The 17,068-nt window shown below is 33.8% G+C and overlaps 1 protein-coding gene across 25 annotated transcripts in view; it reads left to right on the plus strand.

The window, feature by feature from the left end:
• Nucleotides 1-17,068, plus strand: part of NOL4 (nucleolar protein 4) — a 438,717-nt gene that overhangs the window by 353,279 nt on the left and 68,370 nt on the right. For 22 of the 25 annotated variants that reach the window (XM_039843577.1, XM_039843555.1, XM_039843540.1 and 19 more), the window contains 2 exons: nucleotides 5,142-5,321; nucleotides 6,021-6,212. In XM_039843577.1, the coding sequence (XP_039699511.1) occupies nucleotides 5,142-5,321; nucleotides 6,021-6,212 (372 nt within the window). The remainder of the gene's footprint in view (nucleotides 1-5,141; nucleotides 5,322-6,020; nucleotides 6,213-17,068) is intronic. The other 3 variants (XM_039843675.1, XM_039843529.1, XM_039843696.1) reach the window with 1 other exon arrangement.

The following is a 17,068-nucleotide window of genomic DNA, read 5'->3' on the forward strand; positions in this document are numbered from 1 at the left end:
AATGCTCTAAGCATAAAGTAATGCTTCTTTAAAAGTTGTTGAATAAATGGTTGCAATGAAAAACATTTGACATGGAAGATACGCCAAGCATCACAAAATTTATAAACTTTAAATTTTACTTTGAAAGTTTAAAATGTATTTAAAAATAAACATAATATATAGAACTACTAGTACCCATCACCCAAATTCAGCAGTGATTAAGACTTCCCACATTTGTTTGCTTTTCTGCTTTGTTTCTTTTTTTTCTGTCGTATTTTAAAGTGAATCCCAGATATCCATGTTATTTCGTCCCTTTATACTTCAATTTGTGTCTCTAACAAGTGTAACCATATTCTTACATAAATATTAACGAAATGTTGTCCTTACTGCTAACAAAATGAGAATTCAGTGTTATCATCTAATAGCCCATCCATAGTCAAATATTACCAATTTTCTCAAAAATGACTTTTTATATTGAGTTTATTTGAATTATGATACAAGCAAGGTCAAAACATTTGATGTTACTACATTCCTTAAATCTCTTGTCACTTTTTTTTCCTGTGTCACTAACTTATTGCAGAACCAAAGTCAATTGTCCTGTACAGTGTCTCACATTTTGGATTTTTCTGTGTACTTTCTCTGGTGTCATTAATTGGTTACTCTACCTGCCTTGTATCCTACACATGAAAGTTAGCTCCAGACTGAGGGTTCTCGAACTTGAGCGTGCATTGGAATCCACTGGAGGGCACGTTAAAACAAATTGCTGGGTCCTGCTCCAAAGTGGCCTGTTCAGTTGGCTTGTTCAGTTGACCTGGGGTGGGGGCCAATAATCCTCATTTCTAATAAGTTTCTAAGAGATGTGGAAACTGCTGGTCTGGCGGGCATACTCTGAGAACTACTGCTTTTTAGATCGAGTTTTGATTAGATTCAGTCTTTTTTTCTTTTGGTGAGCTTGCTTCTTAAGTGATACTGTATACTTCCTTTTACATCTCTTCAGAAGGCACACAGTGTGTGGTCATCACACTTTTAATGATGCTAAGGTTACCCAGTAGATTTAGTAATGAATACTGATATTTCTAAAAGTAACTGGCAAGATACATTTTTAAATTGCAGTTTTAAAAATTATCTCAAATCATCTGTCCAACACCAGTGCGTATGCAGTCACTCATTCAGCAAACGTTTACTTTATTTCTACCATGTGCTTGACATTGTGCAAGGTGATAAAGATGGAAAAGGCATGGTCTCTGAGTGATCCCACCCCAAGTAACTTAGTCTGTGGAAGATGGACATATAAACTACCTCATACAGTACTTAATGATCAGTGCTATGATAGAGATATGTGCAGAAAGTAGGAAAGTATGGGTGCCTGGCACTGAATTCATGTGATTCTTCCTTTATTTAGGGCATAGTAGAGAAATAAAAGTTTTGTCTTTATTTCCCTTGGCTGTATTATCAAAAATGCACCCACTAGCCCCAGCCCTATCTCATCAAGCACTGTGGTATTGCTGTCTGAGACATCCTATGCTCTGACCACAGTGTGCTAACAGATTTAGTTCCCTCCTTGTGCAGATTTTTTTTAGGTCCAAAGATGGCAGTTATATAAGGGAGGGGACATGTGAGAAAGGGAAGTGCAAATGTATTTGCTAAGGAGGGCCATAAGCAAAATCTGCCCTTATTCCTGTAAACCAACACCTGCGTTTTAAGGATAAACAGGTATGCATCTTCTATATGGCCTAAGTTGTGAATCTTTGAAGCCTTTGTATTTAATGTCTTTTTAAGATCTGATTTGGATTTTTTAGATGCATATCTGGAACATAAAAATAATTGCTCTCAAAAATGAAGGCTTCCTAAGGTATGATCATCCAAAGTTCTTATTAAGGCATACCAGTTTTATGGGACAATGACTACCATATTTTATGTGAGTTATTTGGAGGCCTATGTAGTAATTTTGCTTGATTTTATTTATCACCTCAATATCTACATTTCTCTGTTTTTATTTTTTCTTTTGGAAGGACTTTATTTTTTAGAGTCACAGCAAAATTGAGAAGGTACGGAGATTTCCCATATACTACTGGCCCCCACACATTCATAGCTTCCCGTTATTATCATTATTCGCCAGAATGGTACATTTGTTACAATCGATAAGTCTTCACTGACAAATTATGATTATCCGAAGTCCATAGTTTACATTATGGTTTTGGATAAATGTATAATGATATATTTATTATTATTATGTCACAGTATTTTCATTGCCCTAAAAATCCTTTGTATTTTATCTATTTATCCCTCCTTAACACCCACATTGAGTAACTACTTTTCATTTGACTGTCCATAGTTTTGCCTTTTCTAGAATGTCATTTGGTTGAAATCATACATTATTTAGCCTTTTCAGATTGGCTCTTTTCACTTAGTAAATTCATGTCTTTTCATGGCTTAATAACTCATGTTTTTAGTGTCGAATAATATTCCATTATCTAGATGTATCACGGTTTATCTGTTCATCTACTAAAGCACATCTTGATTGCTTCCAAGTTTTGGTAGTTGTGGATCAAGCTACTATAAACATCTGTGTGTGTGAGTTTCTGCATAGACATAAATTTTTAACATCTTGAGTAAATAACATGGAGCACGATTGCTAGATTGTATGTATATAAGAGTATGTTTAGTTTTGTAAGAGAAAACCAAACTCTTCTCAAAGGGCTGTACCATTTTTCGTTCGCAATTGCAATGAATGAGAGTTCCTTTTGCCCCACATCCTCATCGGCTTTGGTGTCCTCAGTGTTCCAGATTTTGGCCATTTTAATAGATCCATAGAGATATCTCATTGTTTTAATTTGCATTTCCCTGATGACTTAAGATTTGGAGCATCTTTTCATATGCTTATTTGCCATCTGTATATCTTCTTTGGTAAGACGGTATCTCTTAAAGTCTTTGGTTCATTTTGTATTCAGGTTATTTTCTTGTTGAGTTTTTAGTGTTCTTTGTATATTTTGCATAACAGTCCTTTATCAGATGTGTCTTTTGCAAATATTTTCTCCCAGTCAGTGGCTTGTCCTCATTCTCCTATTTTTAAGACCAAATAGTTTTGTAGAAAAAGGGAACTACAATCTTGAGTGTCAAGTCTGTAGAGAGCATTTCTTTGATGTTGTCAGGGGAAATGGGGAAATGTAGATTGATATGTGTTGATGCCTATCTCAGTATAGCTTGAAGGAAAATGCAAATTAACATGAAAAGAAAAGTAGAGCAACACTAGTGTTTAATTCTGTGTCAAATGCCACAGTCTATCAAGAGTTCACAGTTTAGCAAAGACCGAAGGTTGACTGAGGTAGAAATGAGAATCTTTGTAGAAATTGAACTTAATCTGGCCTTGAAAGCTGGTTAGATCGTCCACAGTAAGAGGAGCAAGTAATGGAACTTTAGCTGAGAAACAGAATTCAGAGTTATAAAAATTTCTGGATAAAAACAGTGATTATGCTTTAGATTTAGATCCTGAATATTCTCAAGTCTGTAAGACTGGGCCTCCTTCACCCCAAGTGACTAGAACTATAGATCCTTCATGCTACCAAATAGTTCTGTCTGCAGCAGGTAACTGGTTTGTGTGTCTCACAGGGTGTGTGGAAAGAATGCATTAGCCTGGCGTATTTGCATTTAGATCAGTGTATTATAACATTTTTTCAAATATTGCACATTGCCATTTAAAAATATATATGCTATATTTTTCAAACTAATGGAATATTTACTTTGTATTTTATTAGGTAATTCCACCTTGTTAATGATTTGAACTGTAAAAAAATGCTGATTTTAAAATTTTAACTTCACTTTCAATGTCAGTGGTCTATTCTAGTTTTCTTATTATTCCTTCTTTAATGAAATTCCTCCTCTGAATGAAATATTAGCGTGATCTTTAAAGCATGCTACACGTTATCATTGAACAGAAGCGTTTTCAAACACTGTTTATTCAAAATTTTCGTCTTTCACAGATATTATCTTCTATTTAGCTGGGGCTACCTATGTATCTAAATTAGCATGTGTAAAATATGCATCATATAATGATTAATCTGACCTTATAATGATTGATTTCTGTATCATTCCAGCCTCAATTGCAAGTGACAAACTCAGGTTTAAGCAAAAAAGTAAAAGGGGGCGGAGGGTGGAGGATGTATGCTATCACACAGCTGAAGCATCTGTGAGTTAATTTCAGGCACAGTTGAAACTAGGTGCTCAAATGATGTTATCAGGACTTTTTCTATTCTGTTTAGCTCTTCTAGATTCAATGTGATTTCAGTTACAGGCAGGCTTTCTTTACCTGGAGGTAAAGTTGGCGTATGCATGCCTAGGGTAGAGAAAGTTGTTGCCCATAGGACTGGCACTTTCGCTTGGTGCAGCAGAGGTTGTGTCTTGAAAGGAAAAGATAGATGCTGGGCTGACAGAGAAGTTGGAGATACCACAGCAGGACCCATGGTTGGTCTTGGACACAATTATCAGTTTGTGGAAATTGTCTTGGTTGTCATTCATCATCTCTTATGCATTAGGAAACACCCAGCTTGACAGATGATTAGGGGGAATCCTAGTTCCTTTTTCTAAACCAAAATCAGATGCCATCTTAAGACTCCTAGACAATTTATAAACTAATTTTAAAGCATGTTGTCATACAAATAACAGACTTAGCCTCAACAATATTTGTATGTCCTTGTTGGGCAAGTCAATTCAGCATACCAACCCCTCACTTTCCTTACCTGTTTAAAGAATACTAATGCAGTTACACTAAGCTCTGAGGTCATTTCCATTCTGAAGAAAATGTGATTCAAAGATTCTCTTGCAAAATTGATTACAGGTTGGTTTTTCTTTTCTTTGGAACGTGGATATTGAGTGGAAACAGTAATTGCTCTCAAGAAGCTAAATTCAATAAAACTTAGTGCAGTGATGGAAATGTTCCATGTGGCTATTGAGCATTTGAAATGTGACTGGTGTGACTGAGGAAATGAATTTTTAATTTAATTTAAATTTTACTAATTTGGATTTAAATTAAAATAGCCGCAGCTCTTGAATTATCAGCTCATTTAAACAAGACTTCTGAGGAAACTGTCGAAATGAAAAATAAAACAAAATGTATAATCTCGTTCAAAGAATTTAAAAAGAGCAATTTCCTCCTGTCTTTTCAGTCTCCTGCACATAGCTACTCAAGCTATGACTCTGGCAAAAATGAAAGTGTAGACCGAGGCGCCGAGGACCTGTCTCTGAACAGGGGCGATGAAGACGAAGATGACCACGATGACCACGACGATTCTGAGAAAGTTAACGAGACCGATGGCGTTGAGGCAGAGCGGCTGAAAGCTTTTAATGTGAGTCCTGCCACACTCCCAGTGTGGCTTAATTTTTACCACTTCACTTTCATGTTGTTGCTTGTTGGTAAATGTGGATATTTTAGAGACATGTTTGTTTAATTTACAGAAGGATTTAAAAAGTACATGAAACACACTTTGCCAACCAGACACCAGAATTGCTGTGTTTTGTTTAGAATTTTAAAGCCAAATGTGAGCTGAAAACTGGAGTTGTGTTGTGTGAGTATGCATGTTTACCTAGTGGATGAAGGGGGCCTCAGCTTATTTCTCCGAAGAGTATGCCCGTCATCATTTATTTCTTTTGCTTTCCCAGCTTATCTAATTATGCATGACAAAAGAGTCAGTTGTTTGTTTTCAGAGATTAGTACACTGTGCGGTGTAGCAGTGTAGCAGTCGTATTTATTGAGAATTTTATGGGTGCTTAATTGTCACAGTCTACTGTTATTTCCTGATTTTTTTCTACACGATAGTCTATACTTTTCTGTATGTCTGTGTCTGTCTGCCTTTCTCTCTCTTTCTCTATTTTTTATCCAACCATTTAGAAAGTGTTTGCTTAAAATTTCTGGCTTTCCATTGCAAAGTTCTCCAGTGAATAAACCAAAAAAAGAGTATTTTCCTATCGGTTATCAAGACAGGAGGCTAGGAACAGCAGAGAGCAGCCCTCCAAACCCTTCTCCTCTGTCTCCCTCTTGCCAACAGATGTTTGTCAGGCTGTTTGTAGATGAAAACTTGGACCGAATGGTCCCAATCTCTAAGCAGCCCAAAGAAAAGATCCAGGCTATCATTGACTCATGCAGGCGACAATTCCCTGAGTATCAAGAGCGTGCCAGAAAACGTATACGTACTTACCTCAAGTCCTGCAGGCGGATGAAAAGAAGTGGTTTTGAGATGGTGAGTTTTGAATTAAAACACAGCCCTAGATTCCATCAAAATCCCACATGTAAACCATGACACTATTATTTTTTTCATCTTAGTGTCTTTTTTATTTTTTCCATAACGTCAGGTCAAAGGGATTTTTGTTTGCTTGTTTGTTTTTTCCCCTTCTCCTTTTCATCTTCCTGAAGTATTTACCCCCTTTGTTTATTCAATAAGGAATACCTTGTGAAACCAGTGCTCACAGGCCCACATGATACCATGTCATAGGAAATGAGGGTGATATAAATAAAATCCCATGAGAACCAGCATCTCATTCATGTTTGTTTTCTCTCTGTCACAATTGGAGTGGATATAAGGTTAATCAAGTCTTGAACTGAAGCACCAGTTGTTGCTTTAACGGCAAGTGAAAATGGCTTTCTGTGGAATAAAAAGAAATGAATGGATCCATCTAAATAACACTGTTTTTATACCGACAGTGTTATTTATACCGACAGTTAACAGATAGCAAGCCTTGAAAATAAAGATCAGGGAATGAAAATCCTCATGTGAAATATAAAACTTTGTTGTACTCGCTGTACCTGTGTGCTTGTAGATGGTAACGTGAGCTTTTATATTCAGCTGGGCTTTATAGATGGATGAGATTATGCTGACATTAGATTATTTGTGGGTGGAAATCAAATGTCATTTTTTTTTTTTAACTTGATTCTATTTCACCTTGCTCTCTAATTGTTACACCTAGCAATAGGGCATACATTTACAATGTATTGCTTTATTTCATTTTTTTTTATGTATATGACCAGAAATGTATTGGAAATTTTCTGAAACCATTTTTTCTCTCTCTTGGCTCCATAAAAGCCAAGACTGTTAGAGCTTGTGATCTGTGCCTCATTTATTAGGTATGATGGGGTAGGAGTTGGCATAAGTAGCAGAGGCTTCAGAGTATGTCAAATATGAGAAATATTTTTTCAGATGTAAATGAAACGGCAAAAGTACCAAATCCACTGTCTACTCTTGATTTTTCTACATTGGCTTGCAAAACTATCTTTGATAGTTTTCAAGAGAAAAACGACCGTTCTTACAGAGAGCAGTCTGCCTAGATGGTAACGAGAACTGGGTTTGGTCCCCAGACAGCCTGTTTCAGAGTTCTGGATCCACCACTTGGAGCTGTGTGACCTGGGCAAGTCACTTCAACTGCTTGTATTCAGACGCCTCCTCTGAGATGATGATAATTCCTAATTTATAAAGCTGTGAGAATTATATAAATTGTCACATGTAAAGCTCTACAAGCCATTTTTGACACAGTAACCACTCAATAAATTTAACTCTGAAAGTATTATCAATTAAATATTTTTTAATTCATCACCTGATAAAAGCTTCCCAAAGTGTTTTCATTACACAGTCACAAAACTCTCCATCCAAGTATTTGCTTATATCTCAGAATAACTACATTGAAGTCAGAGTTTGTGATGCATGTTTTTAAAATAAAAATAGCATAGCTGTGCTTGATCAAACTAAATTATGACAATAGAGATTTATGGTATAAGAGGAGAGGCTGCCTGAAGAAAATAAAGCTATTTTCCCCATTCCTGAATTACTTAAAAATTATTATCATCCACCCAATAGGTGAGAGATGACAGAAAAAAAGATATTTAAACAAGTGTAAAAGTCCAGAATCCTGGCATTGACATCTGGTTCAGGACCACTTAACAGTGAATGTGAAATTCCAATTAAAATGGTATCTCTTTCAGAGTACAAAATACAATATATACCTCCCTCTTTCAGTAACAATAAAGATAGTATATATCAAAATTTTCTTATTTTAACAGCATCTGGCATTGCTATTTCTTCCCAATCTTTTAATGTTGTGTAGAGATTCTTCTCTTTGGTAAAATTTATGTTTTGTGATACTTTTTTTTATTAATCATTATTTTAGAGAAAAAAATCATTGTCATGTAAATTCTTAATTTCTCTAAGGCATATTTAAGACATTCATGGGTATTTTTTATTGTATTTATTTTCTTCAGTGGCCATGTATTTGTTGTAAACCTTGTGCTATGTGTAGAGAGGACAAAAAGTTGACTAATTCTAAGTCAAGTAGTTTTACAAACTAATCTTGACAGAAATATGCTGTAAAGAAATGCTACTAAATTTAACTTCAATAATTTTATTCATTATTTATTCAATATATGTATAATGTACATAACATTATACAAAGTAATAAGGAGAAGTAGAAGAGATGTCTGACCTGTTAATTAGGAAAATATAGCGTGTTCCCTGATTATTATGATTTATTGAGATGACACGTTATGGGAAGTGAAATGCTTAAGTAATATAATAGAAAGCCTAATATAATTAAATGTTAAGTGAACAACATGGATGAAAATTGATACTGTAGTGTAGCCTATTTTTTTATACATTACTCAGTAATGTACTACTGAAAATAACAAATTAAATATACCATCTAGTTGACACTTGAAATTTTGATTTGTTTTATGTATCACTTCATTGTCATGGAACTTGGGGAGGATATGTGTCAATTCGAATACTAATCTCTATCTAAAACAGGAAAAGGCATGAATAAGATAGATAGTAATCACAGCTAAATATTGTACACGAATATTTTTGCATTATAATTTTTAAATTTGATATAAGATCCACAGGTATTTTTTTTAATTGAAACAACATTAAACAAAAATTCTGTTTTTCTATTGTGTTTAATAGAGGTAGACATGAAGAAAATGTCTTCAATATTATCAGTTCCAGTATGTGATTGCTTTTACATGCAAATTATTCTACAGTACTCAACAAGTTAACAAGGTGGCAACCTAAAGAAGTTTTTAATATATTTTCAAAATGGAATTGTTAAGTGTAGGATTATCTGGTAGGGAATTTTGTATTATGAAATAAAAGCAGCATTCAGTAGACACAGCTCTTTCAGTTACTTGGGGTATGGAAGTCAGGAGACTCCTTAAGTATAGTGAAACACAAAATATTGAATTATATGTTTCCTGATGAATTATATTAAGAAATTCAAAGAGATGTTCCCCTAGAAGTGGTTTATCACAGCCTATTTTAGTACTATACTTGAGAATCTTGTCATTCACTTTGACTAATTTTCTGCTGTCATTAATACAAAGTCGATTCATGTTTAATTATTTTATACTATCCCTTAAAAATTTACATGCCAACACAAATGCTTTTAATTGACTTTATTTTAACTGATTGCTTACAATAATTGGAGTATGTGCTTTTGCATTTTTATTTCACTGGAATTATCAAGACCTCACAAATCTTGATTGCTTAAGCAGCCAAAATTTCTGTCATTGCTACAAATAGTCTATAATACATGAAGTATATTAACCTTATAATGATACTTTTCTCTACATTTTCACTGATGCACTGTTTGTTTACTGACCATCTCAAATCATAAAATGCTCAGTGTTGTATGTAAAAGGGCAGGTTTTATGAAAAATAAATTGAGTAAGTTTGATCCAGACTATTATCTTAGTTTTCTTTTCATTTTTTTTTAACATTTGAAACACCCAGTGAGTTAAACAGCCATTTAATGAATCCTTAGACAAAAACATCTAATTGTTCTGTTATGTGGCTTTAACTCAAAACTACTTCAACTACGTTTTTTTGAAGAACACGTGTTGATTATTCCAGAAAAGAAATGAATTTCTCCAAATTCCAAATGAATTTCTCTTGATCCTAAATTCAAGAGTACCTATAATAAGATCATAAAAGCTTTGTGAAAGATGGGGTTGGCCCATATTTGAGTGTCATCTCTGTTATGTGATATGATTTCTCTTTTTGTTTTCTGAGTTTGCATTGTTAGAGACTCTTTTACCACACTGCATAGATTTGCATACATTTTTATAAAATTAAAATGAAAAATTTTAGGGCAGTTCATCCTTTGTCCTATATCTCAGATTTTGCCACTGCACCAAGTTAGATCAAATATCCTAGATATTTGAATTCGGTAAACTCAGACTCTTGAAAAATTACCTATTTACATGCATTTTAATATTATGTAATTGACTATGTTTATTTGAAGAAATAAGTCTTACACGATTTTTTTGTAAAATTTCATCAAAGATGTCATCCATTAGGCTACTTAATGTCCACTATAAATGACTTCATTTCAGAAATTTCTTTTAGAAGGTAATGCAAGAAAAAAATTTTCTCCTGCGGAAATAGAGTGCTTTTATATTTTTTCATCACTAGGACTTAGTGTAGCTTAGTGTGTTCATTTGTTATTCCTTACTACCAGGAAGTCAGAGCCAAAGTCTTTCTAAGGTCCCAATTATCTGTTTGCTTAATTTATTTTAGTGTGCGCATTTCCTTAGTGGCTCTTATATCCATTTTAGGGGAAAACCTGATATAAATTTTAAAAACAAATATGTAAATAATATAATTATGGAAACATTATACTTTCACATCATCTTCTAAGTTCTATTTCATAGTATTTCTTTTAAATGACATCCTATAATACCCCTCTTCAGTAATTTTGATATGTGACTTTCTGATAACATAGTTCTGTCATCAGAAAACAAATATTTAATGTTTTGGAAATAGCACATTTTTAAGAGAATTTGACTAATTATGTCATTTGCATCCCAAAGTAGAGGGATCAAAATTTGTTTTTAATTCAAGATATCAGAAACATTGCAAAAGCTATAGTGACACTTGCTATTCCTTCTTTAGCAAATAGAGATGTTATAAAAAATGAATTAAAGTCCTTCTTTAAACTAAAAATTTGATCAGAAATATACCCAGCCATTCATATAGGATCTTGATTAAAAACTTTATAATACCTGCACAGCCAATGTTATTCAGAACGTTGCTCCATTAACCATCCCAACTCTTTCACATATTCAGTTTTCTTTCTTCACTGAGAGGAAAATTTCTTCTCTTCTGCTAGAATAAGTCCCATATTCCAAGAAAATATTTAACCTCATAACTCCTCTTTTACAATCCAAGTTCATCTTTCTTTGCCACGTTTCCTCTAAAATGATTTTACATTTACAGATCGGATCTCTCACCACTAATTCCCTCTGTAGTCCCTCACATTCCAGTTCTGGTTCTCACCACTATATTGAATTAGTTCTTAGGAAGATCACATGACTACCTTTGCAGCAAATCTAAGAATTGCACCCCTTTTTGCTAAGGGGCCTTTCTAAGATTCTGAGTTTTTCAATACTGCATGTTACTCTGTCCACATCTACAGAAGTCTGCCCCTGTATACAGTACTCTACCCTCAAAGTAGAATACTAGTGATCCACAAAGCTTCAGTACTTTATTCCAAATGTCAGCCAGACATTTGTCAAATGTACCGTTATATCCTCATTAAACTCTTTATATTCTCCATTACTCATTCTTGTCACTGATCTTCCACCTTATCCACCAGATTACTTGTAAATTCATTTTGACTTGCCTATTTCTGGTAATAGCACACCTATTATCATTTATACCAGTGTTCATAAACTCGGAATGAGACTTGACTCTTCATTACACTTATGGCTCGCATCCTACCACTCACTGAATTGTTTATTCTTCTGTTGCTGTATTTTTCAAATTAGTCCCATGATTTCGAATTTTATCTGCTATCACTTTAGTTCTAGCCCTTCATGCCTCATACCTGTTCTCTTGCATAATCTTTTTAACTAAATTCCCTACTTCTATCTCATACTCCCTCTCTACTCTCTGTCCTTAGGCAGAGACAGAACTAGAATTTGTGCCTTAAAATCATGAAATTTGGGGCTTTTCAAAAAAGTAATACAAAATAGTGAGCAAAAAATTAGGTAGAAGGATGAATATTTATTTACAGTTAGAAAAGATAATATGCAAAACATTTTTTTAAACAGTAATTTTGAAGAGTAATATCTTTTTCTGATCTCTCTTTAGATAATTTTCAGATACACTTACATATAAATACTTCTTGATTTTTAACTTGGCTTCCCCTACCTACCTAGAATGCTTGCAATATCCAGAAACTTCAGGATTCCCATCCGGTTGAGTGATTCTGGTGCCTAAACTTCACTGGCTTTGTAAAAAATCTTCCTTTGCTCCTGGAGTAGTCTTCATCAACTTTGGCTTTGACAGTGTCAGACATTTGTCATCTTAGAACGAATTCTAAATTTCTTAAATATGTTAGAGTATGGCTTTTTGAAACTGAGAGACCCAAGTTCACTTCCCGGCTTAATTACAGTGTAATTTTACGTGATGTATCTGAGTCTCTTTTTCTAAAGGAGAGGACTGTTGGGATATTACATGTGGCCCTTATCTACCCTTTCTTTTAATATGCTTAATTATTTCCCTTCACACCTTAGGCCATCACATGGGACCACTGCCCCTTCTCTCAATGTGTGCTCTCTTAGTCTACTGATTTTTTTTATGACTCAGGGATTATGGGTACTAGTCTCCCATTATTTCCTAAATGTATTAAAATTGAAGAGTAATTAGAATATAAGAACTATATTCAACATAGTTGTCAGAGGTACTCATCATCGGATCTTTTAGTTTTAGGAAACATTGACCTGAGCCTCATGGAATACCACCCCCCGACACACACTATACTTACCTTCTCTCTACAAATAAATATAAATCCTAATTACAATAAATTTTTAAATACCTAGCTAAGCTCAAAAGAAAGAAAGGGAAATTTCCAGGCCATGAAATTAATTAAAAACAAAAAACAAAAAACTCATAGCCAGAGTTGTAAGCCCTTAATTTGATAGGGTAACAGAGTAGGAAGGTAGAAAAAGTAGGGTGTGAATACCTACTCAGGTTCAGGAGATGTGGATTCTGGTTTGTGACTAGGCAGGAACACGAACTGAAAACTGTATTCAAAACTGGGACCCTAGAAAGGCTACTTCTCTATTAAAGGGGAATTAAAACATTCAGTTACAACTCTAAGGAATAAAATAACAGACTTATAAGCAATGAAATTAAAACCTTACTAGATGGTTAAATAGAAGATAAGGCTCAGCTAAAGAGAAAATCCATTTGCATAATTATAGAAATTAGAGAAAGAGATAGAAATATGAAAATATGAAATATGAAATATGAAAAAAGTTAAGATGGAGACTAGAGTATTAAAGATATATCTAATAAGCATTCCAGAGGAGAAATTAGAATAAGGACAACATTCAAACAGAGGAGAAGGGAGAATTTTTTTAGACCATTGAATCCTGAGAACAGAGAAATAGAACAGTTATGAGCAGTATAAATAAAAACAAATCTATACCTATTTATATCATAGTGAAACAACCACAGACCCAAGAAATTCTTAAATTTCACCAGTAAGAAACAGATTATCTAAAACAGAAAAACAGAATGAACACAATTCTTATTCTCAAAATAGACATCAGAAGACAAACTTCAAAATCCTAAGGAAAAAAAAATGTTTTCAAAATTGTTAGAGAAACTGCTTTTAATCTACAAGTCAATGCCCAGTTAAACTCCATTTCCAGAGTGAGGAAGAAAGAGATACTTGAGACAACTATTGAGGTTACCACTCACAAGCTGTCCCTGGATGAACTAAAAATGTCCTCTAAGAAGAAGGCAACTGAATCTGATGGAAACAATGGAAAATTAGGAGCACTGGTGAGGAAATCAAGAAAAGCACCCTGATTTTGTAGTCAGTGGATCTTGGTTTTTATCTGTGCTTTGCCAGATGTTACTTGTGACCCTTGTGAACTTGATCTTTCATTTCCTCATAGGAAAAATGGAAACAAATAGCACTTAATCTTACACATGAAAACTAACAGCACTTGCAATAACCATGTAAAAACTCCTACCTAGCATGGTACATAATATCTGAGAAACATGGTAGAATGCAGTCTAATCTGAAATTGCTTTACCGGGAAACTCTCATTGTCTCAATCTGTTGAATTACTTGGAGGACTGAATTGAGTATGTCTTTATTTACTTAATCCTCACTTCTAGCTAAGAGCAGCCTTAAATCTCTCTCTTCTGTGTGCAAATTGTACTTTGTGGTACCTCTTTTGTAGTTTTATTTTATCCTGTCTTATATTACTGTATATTAGCTCCCTAATAAGTTACATATCTTGAGTACAATGCTTCTTAATTTGTGCATTTTTGTATCACCCACGATGTCTTATATAGTACAATTAGTTGTTCATGAAAGCTGCTCAATACAAGTTCAATTCAATTGAATTAATATTATTGAATGAAAGCTGAGTGAATGAATGGGTACTTACTAAAGTATTACTTTGTGATAGAAATTACTTGGGAGATAACTTTTATTGTGTGCTATGTGTTTCACAGTATTCTGCAATTGGTATTTGAATTTTAAAGTTACTGCCAACTAGCCTAATATATTTTAAATCTCTAGGGAATTTTTTCCCTAAAGGAAACAGTTATATAACATTTAATTTTAACTATTTTTTTAACCCTTGAAACACTATTTTTAAAATATTTTTATCTACTTAGCAATTAGTGTGACTAGGTATGATATTAATTGTATCAATAGAATCTGTGTATATTTGTAAGTTTCACATGTAAACTATTAGGAAAAAGATGCCATGGTCCACAGTAATCACAAGTATATAGAGTCACTTATTTTCAGAATTCAAAGATGTTTCCTAGTGTAGATTTAAAGAAGTGGTCATTTAGTTAAAAATGAAACCATGTCATTTTAGTTGATAATTTCATTTATCTTGTCTTAATCAGGGTTATTGTCATATGACATTAGCTAAACTGGGCTTCTCAGTATCATCTATAAGACTGAATTCCCCATGTATTTTTGAGAATGATCATTATTAGAGACCAATAATGTTTTTAAATTAAGGCCAAAGCACAGATCATTAATTCATAATGAAATATTTATAATCAAACCCTTAATGAAGGTTAATTAGCATTTTTGTTAAAAATGCATTTTCAAACTCTTTCTAAATTAGTCAAGGGAATTTTCTCAAGAAACAGGATTCCTGGGCTCAACTGTCAGGGATTTGCCACTCTCCCATTTCTTAACTATGTTTCCCTGTGTATTGGTTTATCTCTTAGATGGGTCCTTGCTGCCTGTTGGGAAATGTTGCCATCAGCACCTCTAAGCCTCCATTCTTAAAATTTATAATCTAAGAGCAATCTTCCAGCTCCAGGTCCCCATTCCCAGGAAAGGACTTGGATTGGCCCTATTTGGATGATATGTCCATCTCTTGGATCTGTTATTGAGAAGAAGGAGATGAGCTCCCATGATTGTCCAAGCCTAAATCATGTGGGCAGGGTGAGGTTAATGAGGTGCTTTGCTTATCATTTCCACTAAAACCATATAGGACATGTTAAGGACAGCTGACCTATTTTAGACTACATTCATAACCTTTATCTGAAATCTTGCATCATCTGTGGTTCAGAATTCAGAATTCTTCAGATTTGGAGAACATGATAGAGTACATATTCTATTTATTGCATGACACAGAGCATTCTGGAAGAAACATCCCATATACAAATATTATTTCTGCCACAAAACTTATGAATATACACAGGAAGTAGGAAAAAGAAAGACTAAGTATTCTCATGTTAGTTTTTTCTGCCAATTGAGTTTCCCCAAGTTTTTGAAAAATCTTTTAGTTTATGCTATATTAAGATTTTACAACTGCTACTAAAATGTTCTGGGTCTATAATGAACATACTTTATTGAATACATATTATGCCCTATATGCTAGGCATTGTACTAGCTTGTAAAGTAAACCCTATAATGACAAAGAAAGTGTTGTTTATCTCCATTTAGACTTAGCACAGTTCCTGATATATAGTAAGTGCTAATTAAATATATTTGAATAAATGAGGATATCAGTGATTTTATGTACATTACTTAATGGAAGTGATTCTAACAATTGCTCATGATATAGAGATTATTTTTTTTATTCATAATTTATAGACTGAACCTAAATTTTATCTTTTATAGAAATGAAAATAATGGTGCTTGGTAGAATGAGTGAGGCTTGGAGATATTAAATAGCAAAAACTGTCAGATAGAAAGCAAGTGGCTGATTACAAAATAATATCCTGGTCAATCTGATTTAGTTGTTAAACAGTTACTTTATTCCACTGATGTCTACAAATGAAGCTACCTAGTTAATAGAAGGGATCCCTTAGGAGCTGTAACTTCTACCAGCCTGTAACCATTATGCCTTTAGGTATAGATAAACCATTTGGGGGGAGATAGGATATGCATATCATCTAAGCTGCAGAATTCTTAAATTAAATATTTTATAAGATAAGATTAGGAGAAACAATTTTAATTTAGGACCCTACCTAAACTCCGATTACTGAATCATTTACTTTAAGTAGAAAGAGCTAATTCTACTTAAAATCTTAGGTGGGTGTTGCTGTGGCCTTGTCTACTACTTGATTAGGCTATTCTTAAACACTAGTCTAGAAAGCATTACCTCATTCACTCATGAACAGAATCTCACATTTTTATTTCTTTGTACATTTTTTATAATTTAAAAAATTCTGTATCTCAAACGTACAGCAGAAGTTTAGAGGACTCCAATGTTGTTTATATTTTTAAGACCAACAAATGAATAGCTTGTGAATGTGGTGGTAAGTTTTACATGCATATATAAGGAAAAACACATGTACATTGTGCCAACAGCAATCACATCTTAAGTCTCTAATTAAAATGTGATTTTTTGAACTCCTAAAGCTCCATGTGACAGTTTAGCCATCTGTTTAATGAAACAGCCACCACTGATTTGGGCATAGATAATTATTATGATAAGGACAGTGCTAGGGAAAGATCATCTCATCCCAGTTGAGAATGACAGTTAATTATGAAGAGATAATTAGCAAAGGGTGGTTAGCATTATATTATATCCAGAGAAAGAAATAGGTAATAAATC

This window comes from Pteropus medius, unplaced genomic scaffold, assembly GCF_902729225.1.
Source record: "Pteropus medius unplaced genomic scaffold, Ma_sr-lr_union100, whole genome shotgun sequence".
NCBI classification, from domain to species: Eukaryota; Metazoa; Chordata; class Mammalia; order Chiroptera; family Pteropodidae; genus Pteropus; species Pteropus medius.